Source organism: Polypterus senegalus, chromosome 8 (assembly GCF_016835505.1).
Source record: "Polypterus senegalus isolate Bchr_013 chromosome 8, ASM1683550v1, whole genome shotgun sequence".
Taxonomy (NCBI): Eukaryota; Metazoa; Chordata; class Cladistia; order Polypteriformes; family Polypteridae; genus Polypterus; species Polypterus senegalus.
In genome coordinates, this window is record NC_053161.1 from 148609333 (window position 1) to 148624048 (window position 14716).

A 14716-nucleotide genomic window follows, 5' to 3' on the forward strand; every position below is an offset into this window, starting at 1 on the left:
AAAAAAAAAAAACACTTTTGGCCATATCATTTAGATTTTGGTCTTCTCGTCACAAAAATGTACCTGTCATGTAATGTTTTACTGCAATCACATATTTTAGAAACTTTCTCTCATATTATTAGGTATACTGTACATATACAGTACAACAACTACAACTGAATTATCAGTGCTGATCTAAAATAGTGGCACTGCTACTAGAGATGCAACTTGGATATCCCAAGTACTGTTGTTTCTTTTGTGCTGGGCCAGCCATGATATAGAATCTTTTTACATTAGAAGAACTAAAAGCGTTTAGTTTAAGGGCACGTCATTCACTTGTTGACCCAGCAAAGTTATGTTTGTCTCCTCTTCATATAAAACTTGTACTGATGAAAAAAATTGGGAAAGCATTGAATATAGAAAGTGAAAGAGACAGATGTTTCCATGACTAATTGATGCCAAGATTAAAGAAAGCATTTTGTGGGTCCACAAATCAGGCATGTCATCAATGACAAGCGGTATGAAGATCTGATAGTGGGGCCAGATGAAATCTCATGGGAGGCATTCAAGGATGTTGTTGAGAATTTGTTTTTGGTAACTACAGAGCACAAAACTGCTTTCGGATGGTTGACAGCATGCTTCAAGCATAGCACACAATGAAGTGAAAAATGTCGCTAAAGGTTTATTTTCTGCATTTACTCTTGGACTTCTATCCTGATAATCATGGTACAGACAGTGATAACCAGTGATAGAAAAGCAGTATCAAGGCAAGTGGAATCCATTAATGCTGGCTGACTATAATGAGATGCATCATGTTCTGAGCACAAACGAAAATCAGCAGCTAAACCTTTACAGCTCAATTGAGCTAACACAACATGTAACCATCATTAAGTGATTAAATACACTAATTTCAATAAAAATTAATTCCATGTTTCTCCAAAAGCTACATGATGCTGTCTATCTGAAATTACATTGGTATTCAGCTTGTAGATCTCTATTATAATCGTCAAACTTTCTTTAGGATGCAAAACTGTCCAGTGTTATTAATGTTAATAATAATAATAATACTATTAATAATATCATCCTGTGGTCTACATAGTGGCTGAAACAATGGGATTGTGAGTACAAGCAGACATAATTAGTTTCCTACAGAGTATGAGAAACTCAGCCACACAGGAGAACATTGGAGTGGAGTCACTGCTTCTCTGATTGAGAAGAACCTTTTGAGGTGGATTGGGCTTGTAGTGAAGATATCTCTTGGTTACTTCTCATAAGAGGCACAACCAGGGTCAGAACTAAGACACACTTAAGGGATAGTAAATCTTGAATTGTCTGGGAGTGCCAGGAAATTTGTCCAGAGGAAGCTAGACAAAGTTACCAATGGAAATGTGTGGCCTGGTAAGTCCATATTGGCTGCTACGTTTTTGTAACCTAGGGATTGTAATTCATTTGTATTTTGTTTTGAGCTCTTTAGTTTTGTACGCTTTTCCTAAACACAAGGGGTACAAAAGAGGTCAACATAATCAAATTAACATCAGTCTGGGGGGCTGTTCTGTGCTCTTCAACACTTGTTCCTAAACAGTCCCCGAGACTGATGTTCATTCGATTATGTTGACCTCTTTTGTAAGTCGCTTTGAATAAAAGTGTCTGCTAAGTGAGTAAATTTAAATGTAACTTGCCATGCTGCTATCATGACCAGCAAAACCACCAGCAGGATGAAAATGAATAAACAAATTATTAGTAACAATCCTTTACATTTATCTTATTTGGCTGACACCTTTATCCAAGGTGACTTACAACATTTATGATACAATTGGTTCCATTTCTTTTGGTTTTTCCAATTGGAGCAGAGGCAGGTCAAATGACCTTTTCAGGGTCACACAGTGTCTGTAGCAGGATTTGAACCCACAACCTCAGGGTTTGAAGTGCAAAGCCTTCTCTACTACACCACACTTAACATTATAATCAATATTAAATGAAAAATTACATTATATTATTAAACCTGCTTAGTGCAATTCTGGATCCTATCCTAGCACCACTGACTCATGATAGGACCCAATTATATTAAAAACATCCTTATTATTATTATGACTGTTAACTATTAGCAATTATTGTCATAAAAATTAACAAAAAAACATGTAAGTTTAAATATGTTCATTTGTTTTGAAAGCAAAAGAGAAATAATTGTTCTCTGTTCTTGTTTAGGTTTAGTTAAATGCAATTAGTTAGGTGCATGAACTAAATACTGATGGACTGATTAATCACTCTGTCAAGGTTGGTCCCTGACTTGCACTTGACTTTGGTGGGATAAACTCCCAGATGAACTGATGAAGTACAAAAGTGCATTAATTCTTTAGTTTGAACTGGGCTGAAAGAGAATTTTGAGTGTGTACCACAAAAAAAGTCAGAATGTCAATATGCCAAAGTTAGTGTAGCTTTAAATGTTATGAAAGTCTGTCAAAGAGATTTTTTACTTCACATATTGCTATGAATATACTTATGAGATAAATTATTACATGTTTATACTTCTTAGGCTGCACACATGGGAAATAAATCCTAACCAAACAGTTCTGCTGTCTTGGAAAAAAAAGTATTTATTTTTGTACCATCTGTAAACAGAGGGGGTATTGTAGACAGAAAAATTCTAGCAAAGCAATAAAAACGGTGGTCTGAGAAGCTAATTGTTAATATTATTATTACATTAAACGTTCAAGTGGTGGTAGCACTGCTGCCTCACAGTAAGGAGACCTGGGTTCGCTTCCCAGGTCCTCCCACAGCCCAAAGACATGCAGGTTAGGTGCATTGGCAATTCTAAATTGTCCCTAGTGTGTGTGTGTGTGTATGTGTGTGTGCCCTGCCCGGGGTTTATTGCTGCCTTGCACCCTGTGTTGGCTGGGATTTGCTTCAGCAGACCCTCGTGACCCTTTGTAAGGATGTAGCGGGTTGGACAATGACAGACGTTAAACATTTGCAACAAGGAAAAATGGTTATTTTTTAACATTATCATCAAAAACACAGAATTCTGATAGAATAAAAAATTGCAGTAAGTTATATTGAACTTGCTGTAAGAATTGATCTGACCCTTTTAAAACATGGAAATCCCAAAAGGCTATATCGACCCCAGACTGTCTCTTGTCTAGTCTTGATACCGAGTAGCACACTTATCTGATTTTAAAGGATTGATGGACCCGTTTCTGTTATGCAGTTACTGTATAAGCTGCCCTCAAATAATGAAGGAAAGAAGAGGCATGATGGGCCTGTGTGAAAAGAAGTACAATACAGTACCTGGCAAGGTTAAAAACGTCATCGATTAGACCTGCACGGTTTCCAACAGAGATCACCTGAAAGGATCAATTAAACACAAGTCAGTTTCACTCATCCATGGAATGAGCAGGAAAAATGAATGTAAATTTTACCTCGTGATTGGACATCAGTTGCTCAATGAGTAGTCTCCAGTTCCTGAGATCATAATTTACTCTGAAGTAGCCAGTTTGGTTTATATTTCCAAGTAACCAACTATCTTCATCCATCTGATTAATCCGGTGTAACTCTTAGAAGAAAAAAAAAAACCCTTTAAGTGTGATGCCTTCCCCAAAGTCGTCTCTGCCTTCTGATTAGGGCAGTCATTGTAAGCTCTGACCTGCTGTTTCCCTATAATTGGATAATGTGAATTTATTTAACTTCCTTTTATCCTCTTTTTTTTTTTTTGTAACAGTGACCTTTAAATCTGAACTAATGATTTTTTTCCTAAAAAAGAGTGGTTTGTTCTATGCTGGCAAGAAAGGAGCATTTGCCCAAAGCAGAGGTAATATCTTAACATTAGTTTCACATGAAGGGTAAAGGCGATGAAGTGGGTGACCATTTACTTCTGCAGTACCGGCAGATGTATAAATATTGCAATAGAGTGTGTTTGTGAACAAGGAATTAATTCCACAGATGATGATTTCCATTTAATGGTCACTCTAACTCTCCATCCTCATCATCCACAAGCTCCTGATAATGACCAAAGAAATGCGATCATGAATAGAAATGTTCAAAATGAGGATCCTGATTAGGGATACTGGGCTCACTCTCTGCTACATGGTGAGGGGCTCAGCCATACACTGGAGCCTTGGAACAGAAACAACTGCTTTTTCCAGATCAAGAGGATGATCTTGGCATGAGGTTAACATGTCACCCTAGTTGTCTTCCATAGGGGAGTGTACTAGGCCTACTCAACTGGGTTAAGACCCTGGATACAGCAGAGAAATTATACTTCTCAACATGCTTGAGAGTTTCCAAAGATGGGATGAAGACTGTGACTCAAGACAGGTTGACCTGCTCATTCAAAAGAACAAGGCATTTGAAAGAAAAAATCAGGAAATGAGTGCAATCAGAACAGTTTCTTGGTACCACCCTGTGTTTAACTTTGTATTCCAACTCCCATTTTCAGACTTTAAACTTAAAGACTTTGGGAACATTCGAGGTTGGGGAATTAAATGCATCTGTTAGGCACTTATGCTGATGTATGATAATACAATGTTATATAAACGTAAATGACTAATACACGCAGTACAGTAAGTGGCCAAGAGATGCACCCAAGTGGCATTTCCTTTAAGCTGCTACCAAGATTTAAGTTTTAAACTTTATACCTTGTTATTGCTCTCACCTAATAACACATTTAACAATTTTGGTCCATCTGCAGTCTCACTTTTCAAAGCTAATGTCTCACCTTTGCTATAAGGTGTCAATTGTACTGCTGCAGAATAAACTAATTTCTTCTCTTCTGGCTTTTGTCCTGCTTTTTTATACCTTTTACAAGCTTCCTTCACTTGATTAAGTTTAACAGGATTAAATGTTTCTATTTTTATTTTTTTCTTTGCATTATTAATTTGATTCTACAGATTTAGAGTCATAGGGCAGCAGGCTTTTATTTAATAAGACCTAAACAGTCTGAAGAGTTTGATTTGGTGGCTAAAGTATCTATCTATCTATCTATCTATCTATCTATCTATCTATCTATCTATCTATCTATCTATCTATCTATCTATCTATCTATCTATCTATCTATCTATCTATCTATCTATCTAAAATGAAGGACTATAAAGTCTAAGTCTGCTGGTTTAGCTCCCATCTCAAAAGTCATGTAGCATTCCAGCACTTCAACTGTAAAAAACATGCATATGTGTAATTAATCGCATTATGTATCTGAATTTGTAAAGTGCCTTGAAATGGTGTTTTTTTTTTTTACAGGAGGGTGTTATATATAATGCCCATTTGTTAAATTAAGGGCAAAAAAGCTTTGTCAGAGTTTATTAGAAAATAGCTTTAAGACATCCAGTTCTGACCATATCCTGAGTTGTGATATGTTTTAATTTTTCTTTGGTTCTGCTTCACATACAGAATGTTCATTTTTTTTCTTCTCAAGTTGGGTTTTTGACAATAAGGCATCCATTAATTTGATCAATTTGTTGAATTAAAATTGTTCAGAGGTTCTCAGAATTATTTTGTGTCTTGGCACGCCACCATTTTACTGTTAACGGGATCCCAAAATTTTAGTCAGTAGCTTATTGCTACTACGTGACAACTGGAAATTGTGACATGTGATGCCAACTTTAATAATAATAATAATACTAATACATTTTATTTAACTTTTTTAATGGTTGGAGTTGCAGACCTCCACATTATCCAAGATTCTAGATGGCAACAAAGAAATCCATTTGCAGTGCTAGTGGGTGAATTGATTCAAGGGCTTAGGAAATTTTTCCATGAATCTTAGACTTCATTTTTGGTATTGCATATTGGGCTTTGTTTCTCCTGTATTTTTTACTGCGCTATCTACCTCCTGCTTGTTTTTTTTTTGATTAGGCTTTTGTGTTGTCCATCTTCTTGTTCATGTTTACATTTAGTCACTGCCTTTCTCCATCTCTGGTAGAAAAGTTACTGTGATTTAAATGTCTGCAGAGTCGGTCCTGGAGGGACATAGTGGCTGCGAGTTTTGTTCCAAACTGATTGCTGAATTAGAAGCTAATCCTTGCCAATCTGAGATCTTACTTCATTTTAATGATTATTATTGTTTTCATTTTGCCATGTCGGGTCATTCTTGTAGATGTTTTTCCTTTTCATGGATATTATCCAAATAATTTGTAGCCTGAAGCAGATGCGAAATTCTCATTCCTTCACTCTTTTTCCCCCAAATATTTTATTATACAAGCTAGTTCACAATTAATATACACAGGTGTAACTGGAAACAAGTCAGATGGAGATCTACTGGTTCCTTTGTCATTTGAATCTTATTGCTAATAAGGAGCAGTTAAACGCAGCGAATGCACAGACATAACAGCATTTTAGGAGATGCAAGATTCCAAATATACAGTATGTCCTCAAGGATTCTGTGTGTGTTCAGGAATTTAACAGTCCCAATACGTCAGCCTGTCTTTTGTTGTTAGAGGGTTAGCAAAGATTGACTTCTCAATGAAGAAATTGAGTTGGAACGAAAACCTGCAGTCACTAGAGCCCTCCAGGACTGACAATGATTGAATCATTCAGCAGAGATGTGTCAAGAAACACTACTGGGGCTCGTTTATACCAAGATTTCTGCATAATGCCTCACTGTGACACTGTGCCAAGTCAGACATTTTCTTTCTTTTTAGATGTCTTTCTTTTAGCTATTCTGCAGAAAAATTCTTTATTTATTTTATGAGCTTCGGTAATAAGCCAAAATTTCCCCTTAGGACACAAAGTTCTATCTATCTATCTATCTATCTATCTATCTATCTATCTATCTATCTATCTATCTATCTATCTATCTATCTATCTATCTATCTATCTATCTATCTATCTATCTATCTATCTATCTATCTGTCTCTCTGTCTGTCTGTCTGTCTGTCTGTCTTTGAAGACCTAGAGGATCATCCTCAGGCAAATGAGTATTCTTAGAGGTAATATCCCACAATGACTTGTTTAAGGCCTAAGGCAACATTAGTAAAGCAGAACTTGGGGATGATAGCTCATAGCCAACAGGTTTTATGTATTAGGTTCAGTCCAGTCTTCAGACAGAGGTAAAGAAGAAGAAGACCCTCTTATTTACCAATTGAGTGTGCTGATCTTCCTCAAAGGAGAATGAATGGTCCCTGCACTATAATATGAATATGAAAAACTGGGTTATAGCCACCCTGCTCTAGACAAGCCCTAGAACATTTGTGACATTTTTATAAACTGCTGTTATTACAACTTAACTGAGACAGTAGCTTTTAGTAGCCCTGGCCAGAGGTGACTCAAGGATGGGGTGTAAGGGTTTGCTACTCTTGTCATCATAAAATTCTTAATTACCTGGCTTAGAAGGCTATGGAGAGAAAGAAGGGATGAGTGGTGTTTGAAGCAGTACAAAAAATGGAAGACCAGGCAAACTATCAACCTTTTGGCTCTGTTGTAAAGCCATTAAATATTTCTTTGTTTTGTATTGTACTAATGTCAGTCTTTCTTTCAAGTCATGGAAACAAACACATTCAGACCAACTAAATGAAAAGAGCTCTCAGTTCAGTTTATACCTGATTTGAGGAAGAACAAGGCCACACCCTGCCATTTATACATAAATTGTAACAGTCTGTCATCCCTCATTTAGCATAATTGACCAGGATTATCTTAAAAATGAACCAAATATAGCACTTGGTAGAACTTGGGATGTCACATCTAAGCTTTTCCCTCCCACACAACATTACCCAGAATGTTTTCAAAAAACTAACCTCAAGACTTTTCTGTGGTCATGACCTGAGAATTCCATGAGGTGGGAGAAATTGGAGGGACACATGAGTAATTTTGTACCAAGAAATACCAATATTTTAAGACATAAAAACAGTTTGTGTATTTTTCCATTTTCCTTGTGATCCAGCTATTACAATAAGTAAATAAACACAGTTTAAACAAATGAGGAAAAAAATACCTGATCTATTAGAAACCCAAATCGTCAACTCTGTTGAAATATGACTTGAATTTCCAACTGCAATTGTTAATGGGATATGCCACTGGTAGCTGGAAAAGAAAGAAGACAGAAGAAGGCATCAGAACCAACTAATGGATGAAACTATGAAAGGGTCCTCCAATCTGTATTCTTGATTCTTTTGAAGAATGATTATATATATATACATTGTGCTTAAAGTGAAAAACGAAAATGTAAACTTTTGTTTTTTTAAAACTCAAAAGTGCTTGCCATAAATTACCTGGAAATGGTTATAGACCCATGTTCAAAGTCCCTTCCAGCTTCTTGGCCTTTGAGCTTATTGGCAACCAGCTCAACTAGCATATGAATGGCAGGCCACTGATGAGCGAAGGCGATCAGTGAACTTGGGGAAGCAATGGAACGGCCATCCCACAAGGGCCCTTATTGTTTAGGTAAGCCCTGAGGTTTAGGGGTTTGTCATTTACACCCTCTTGTGTATGAACCCTTTCACTTGCTATAATTATTCTTCCATCCCTTTGATTTTTGTATTTGGGAGTCCTGTGCCAAAGTTCATGTTCATTGTCAGCACTCAAGTGTTTGAAAGGGTTCGTGTGATAACACTTGTTGTGAAATGCACTAAATCCAGATTAACAAAAATACATTGATGTTTAAATCACATCACAACAAATCATTTTTAGCTTTTTGACTTTTTAAAATTTAAAGTTAAAACTGTTTGCTGGTATCCTATATGAATCAACAGAATTCACCTCAGCAAGACAGGCAACAGGGGTATCATTTCAAAGCATCCATACATCTGGAAATAGTGCCTCAGCGAATCCATGGTTCAAAAGTGTAATGTTGGCATGCTTGGGAATTATACTGGATGCCTTTTAATGAAGCAGCCAAAGAAGGCTTGAGAGACCTAGGGCCTCCACATCCATTTCCTACACAGTCTATGGGGACTATCTACATGGTAGGGAGCATCTGTCAAAGTAGCTCCAGACGTGCTGTTTGCTGCTTCAAGACAACCTTCAGGCGGCTCTGCTCCTTAAACGTATCCGAAGTTGAGCTAAACATGCAGCGTACAAATGACGTATGGATTTATTTACAGGGCTATGTGATGTTGAATAATTTATTATAAAATGATTAATTTCTCAGGGAAATGTTAGTGAGGGCAGACCAACAAATGCACCTGTTTAGCAAATTCAATAAAAAATAAATGAACTGTGATATAAATGGGAAACAAAACCAAGCAATCAGGGGGATGAGTCACATAAATTTGCAAAGAAACATGTAGCTTCTCTTGACATCTTCCAGGCTGCTGAGTGCTCTTCCAAACCTGTTCTGCTCAGTGAATAATAAACATTCATTTCTTTAACTGTACTCTTGTTTGCTTAAATTATAGTATATAGGCCCGTGCCATAGAAAATCATTGATTAATGCCATTTTGTGTGTGTAAAAGACAGTTATTGGATTGATAAAAATGTAACTGTGTGCACTTAGTGCACTTTGCCATTTCATCTTATTAATAATACTTCTGTTGTGTGGATTCATTTTCTTATCATTAATGATTTTTTTCTCTTAGCTCTTTTAAATTTGTATATTTGGCAAAATAAAATATAACAAATTTTTACAAACATTTCTAAGCACTGTATATAATTCTTGTGTAGAGCCCCTCCCTGAATACAGACCCAGAGCATTTGTACAAATTTACAACAATAAGGCAATACTAGGTAATTAATAAACCTTAAATAAAAGAACAATTAAATAACATTAAAAACAGACTAAATCATCAATTTCAAACTGAGTAACGATCAATAGAAAATAGAGGAGAATAAAACTTCTTCTTCTTTATAGCTTTATCCGTCTATAGTTTCCACAATTCTGGATATCACCATTCTCCTTATAAATGGGTTCAATCACAGTGGTATTCCTTTATGTTCATAGATCTGCATTAGATCCCGCAACACATCTACTCCCTCTTCTCCTAAACTCTCTCACACTTTCACTGGTATTTCATGTGGTCCCTTTGCATTTCTATTCTTTATTATTTCCAGTGCTTCCTTTACTTCCTCCCACCTTATTATTGATACTAGCCCTTCATTTGGGACTCTACCCCTAAATACTACCCTTGAGTTTTCTTCATTCACACAGTTTTCCAATGTACCTCTTCCATCTATTCTTGATCCTATCCTTAAAACCACACCTTGCTCATCTTTCATTTGCTAATCTGACTAAAATCCTTTTCAGCTCTGTTCCAAGTCTTTACTATACTAAAAATCCTTCTCTGTTCCTCTTTTGTCTCCAATGTTTCATACACCTCCTCCAAAGCCTGTGCCTTGGCTTTTGCCATTGCCCTCTTTGTTTCACTGCTTATACATTTCTCTATCTTCCTCCTTCCCTGATTGGTACCATTTCTTCTTTTCCTCCTTCTTAGCTTTCATCAAATCCTGCAACTCTATATTCTACAACCATGTCTCTTTGTCCCCAGGTTGGCTCCTTCCTGTCATCCTACCCAACACCCACTCTTAATACAACTGCTATTCTTCTTCCACCATTTCTCCACACTCTCAAATGACTACACATCATGTAAAACTTTCTCCCTAATAAAATAAGAACATAAATTAACAACATTCCTGGAGAAAATCAACTTATAACAGGCAAAAATAACAGTCCTGGTGACTTTGGCCATCAGTCTGCCCACCCATTCCTGGGCATTCTATTCTATTTTGAGCTTGATAAGGCAGCAAATACACATACTGTAAATGATGTTCTTCATTTTGCCTAGATTCCTTGTGTTGGATTTGTTTTTTTTTTTCTGTAAGTGCTCCAGTTTTCCAACACATCCAAAAAGGAGATCTTGTTAGGATAATAAGGAACTATGCATTATATGTGTACAAAGATGCCCTGGGATGAAGTGGCACACTATTTTTCAGAATTAGTCTAAAGAATTATGTTCAACATTATCATGGATTTCTTGTTGTTTTTAATATCTGTATAAATTGGTTTGTAATATCAACATGGCAGCCTTTTGTTATTGTCTTGTTTTGTCTTCTGATAGGACTATGACCTGGTTTCATATTGTGTCAGTGCCAGTCGCATAAGGTATAGATTTCCCAACACATGATGTCACCATGTCATCATTTTTTAAGATGATGCCATGCTAACCTTAATGCCCAAGCATTAAAACTGTTGAAAAAACAAACTTTTGCTTAGTGATCAAGATAGGGAAAGGCTGATAGACAGGTTCTGAACTCCTTACTGTGCTTTTCTGATTTTCATTTTGCTTCACGCATTATAATTCTGACAATCATGTGTCCGCATCTTCAACTATTTCTCTGATCCACATCTCTCCCCTTAGTTTTCTTGTCCCTGATCCTAAAAAAACTTTTTTCATCTCTTAATCTTTTTCACAGACTTTGCCAACATGCACAAAATCCTTTCATTATTTTCATGTGATAAGTGGTCCTTGGCGTTGTGCTAATTAAACATAAATAATTCCGACCCGTGAGGTACAGGCTCCAATTCGGGTGTGGATGAGTGAGAGACAGACGGGGGTGCCTAGCTGATCGCAAGGTATCTGGGAGCATCAGTCAGGTGCCTCATTAGCGTTTCTAAGGGAGTGTTGTCATCTCAAACCCATGCCCAATTAGGAGAGGCAGTATTATGGGAGCCTACATGGGACACAGGACAAAAGAGAATGAAAGATGGAAATGAAAATGAAAGAGACATGGTGGTTAATGGATGAAGTAAAGGGCAGGAATGAGAAAGAGCCAGTGCAAAAATGAAGGAAGCAGGTGGACGGGAATGTGAGCCCCAGGAAAGGAGTGTGTGTCCAGTGCTTGAGGGGGCTGAGGTTTGCTCCTGCTGAGCATTTACTCTGGGAGACTCCCCCACAAGGCCAGAGATGGCAGCGGGAGTCAAGGGAGTGGATGCTCAGTGGCGCCCTGTGGAATGTCGTGGGATGTCCGGTAGGGAGATGAGTAGGTGTGAAGGTTGTCTGCGCCTTTTGTTTGATGTCTCTCCATGCTGCAAGATCAAATAGGATAAGCTGGAGTGATGTTGGTTTTAAAGGGATGCACCAGGGCTCTGGGATTTTAATGGATAGCTTTACGTAAGTATTAAGTAAGTAGTAAGCAAGTATTTTAACCTCATTTTATGCAATATTTAGTGACTGTTTTTAATTTCCATGTTTTATGGATTATTTATTTAAAGAAGAAGATTGCACTGCACTGTTGGACATTGCTTTGTATTTGTTTTTAATAACACTATGTCACTTATGCACCCAACCCTTGGCTGAATGTTGGCGTTCTCATTTGCTTTGCTCATCTCGGTAACGTCATTGATGGTTTGCAAGGGGCTTCCAAATGGCAAGTGGGAGCATGAAGCTGACCCTGCACATTCACTTTTCACTAGAGAGATATGTCCTTCTACAAGTATTACAACACTAGAAATATTTGGAGGAGAAAAGGCAATTCAGCACATCATTTCCATATTCATCCTATCATATGTTTGCCACATAATAGTTTTTGCTAAACAATATAGTAATGCGTGAGATGGAGTATGGGAAAAAATTATTCCAGTCTGAGATTAGGGAGGCAAGATAGCTTTACTAAGTTCATTTATTAAACAAATCTGCATGTAAGGTGATCGATGATAGTGTCATGCATGCACATTGGAGGTCCTCCTCATAGGCTCAGTCGAGGTATGCAGTATTGCAAGATGAGAGGGGGTACTGCCGCTAACATTGTCAACTCCTTCTTTCCCCACAGTGCAAAGAAGCCATCCGGTGAAAGCATTTGACCTCTCCCCTTTCTGGATGTCCATGAAAGAGGTATCATTACTGGTTCAAACAACCCACCGGATGGAGCTCTACTAACAACAACTTCAACTGCATGACTCTACTATTGTTGAATTCACGCACTCAGGACATACACCAAAGACCGTTATTTTCTGCATGTGTATTTTCATTTGTCCACAGACCATAAAAGGGATGACCCAGGTGGCACCACAAAATTTCTTTTGCGTTCTGGAGACCTGTCATTCCTGCAACAAAAATTTGTTTTGGAACAGTTTAGTTCAGTCCTGTGATCAGCAATTTTGTTCTTTAATTGATTCAGATGCCTAGGGTGCAAATTTCTGTGGCATACAGATTTTAAGCATCAGAAGCATCTTTATTTCATTTACAGCAACAATTGTTTTTTTCTAAGCTCCTCGGAATCGTCTAATAGCTACAAGGTCTGGGCGTTCAGCCATGAAAATTGTCATTTTCTCCAACTGTGGTTAGTTTTTTCTAACTGCTGACTATTCCAAAAAAGGATATATTTATTTAGGATTATTACTACAACTTATTATATGCTAATATTAAAAATTAGAATCACAGCTTGGTAAAATTTTAAGATTAATGGGCTTAAATAATCATAATTAATAGCTTTAAATTATTTTTAAATTACTGTATTTCCATATGTGGCAGGTAGCATATGAATGGAGAAGCCATGCTAGAGTTCAGAAAAACAGCTGATAGTTAGTTAGGGGAGAGTAAACCTTATAGTCCAGCCTGATATTTCTACAACATAAACACAATGGTTTTTGGCACATTTATTTTGATAAACTCATCCATGTTTCTTAATAACATTGTTTGTGCTTGACAAGCCTAAGTTGAAATGGATTGATTGAATTGCACATGGCATGGATTAAAGGGGCCCTTCTTTAAGGGCAAGGCCAAAGAGTAACCATTGTTATTAGTGGTATATTAACACATTGTGATACATACTGCATATTTGTGTGATGACATGAAGGTTCTGATTCCATGTTCTATTTTTTTATTTTAACTTAATTTGAGTAAGAATATTTTTTTATTCACATAATCCTGTTTGGAGGAATCATGTAACATATCATAGTTTCTTAATTCAAGTATGCTCTGGCACTATGTTTGTTTCTTTATTTAATACTACCCCAAATTAGAAAAAGTTGGGGTGGTATGGAAAATGCAAAAAAAAAATAAATAAAAAACGATGTTTTGTCTGGTCAGCTTCATGCCATTTGTTAAAATACATCCATTCCTGCATTTCAGAGCTTCAACACGTTCCAAAAAAGTAAAGCATTCAACACTTTGTAATGTCACCATTCCTTCTCACAACATCTAAAAGATGTTTTTGGCGATGAGGATATGAAGCGATGAAGAGTTTCAGGTGTTATATTGTCCCATTCTTCCTGCAAACATGTCTTAAGCTGTGCAACGGTACGGGAATATCTGTGTCACATTATTCATTTTAAAATTCTCCGCACATTCTCTATTGGGGACAGGTCATAACTGCAGGCAGCCCAGTCTAGTACCCATACCCTCTTTTTCCACAGCCATGCATTTGTAATGTGTGCAGAATGTGGTTTTGAATTTTTTATTGAAAAGATATTCTCTTGAAGGCAGCATATGTTGTTCTAAATTCTCAAGGTGCTTTTCTGCATTAATGCTCCATTCACAGAAGTATAAATTATCTTTGCCAATGGCACTGACACAACCCCATACCATGATAGACCCAGGCTTTTGGACTTGTTGCTGATAGCAGTATGGATGGTCCTTTTTGTGTTTGGTCCGAAGCACACGGTGTCCATTGCTTCCAAAAAAGATGCGGAACACTGACTTGTCTGACCACAATAGACATTTCCATTGTATGATGGTCCATCCTAGGTGCTTCTGAGCACAGAGAAGTTGATGCTGCTTCTGGTCATTGTTAACATAAGGCTTCTTTTTTGCACAGTAAAAATTTTAAGTGCCATTTGTGCATGTAACTCCGTGTTGTAGTGATTAACAAAGGTTTG

The 14716-nt window shown here is 37.1% G+C and overlaps 1 protein-coding gene across 1 annotated transcript in view; it reads right to left on the bottom strand.

Moving 5' to 3' along the window:
* The window catches only part of LOC120534371 (thyrotropin-releasing hormone-degrading ectoenzyme-like), a 922228-nt gene that overhangs the window by 131524 nt on the left and 775988 nt on the right, over positions 1–14716 (bottom strand). The window contains exons 10-12 of the mRNA XM_039761915.1: positions 7901–7989; positions 3396–3529; positions 3265–3320 (exon numbers count right to left, since the gene is read on the bottom strand). Of these exons, the coding sequence (XP_039617849.1) occupies positions 3265–3320; positions 3396–3529; positions 7901–7989 (279 nt within the window). The remainder of the gene's footprint in view (positions 1–3264; positions 3321–3395; positions 3530–7900; positions 7990–14716) is intronic.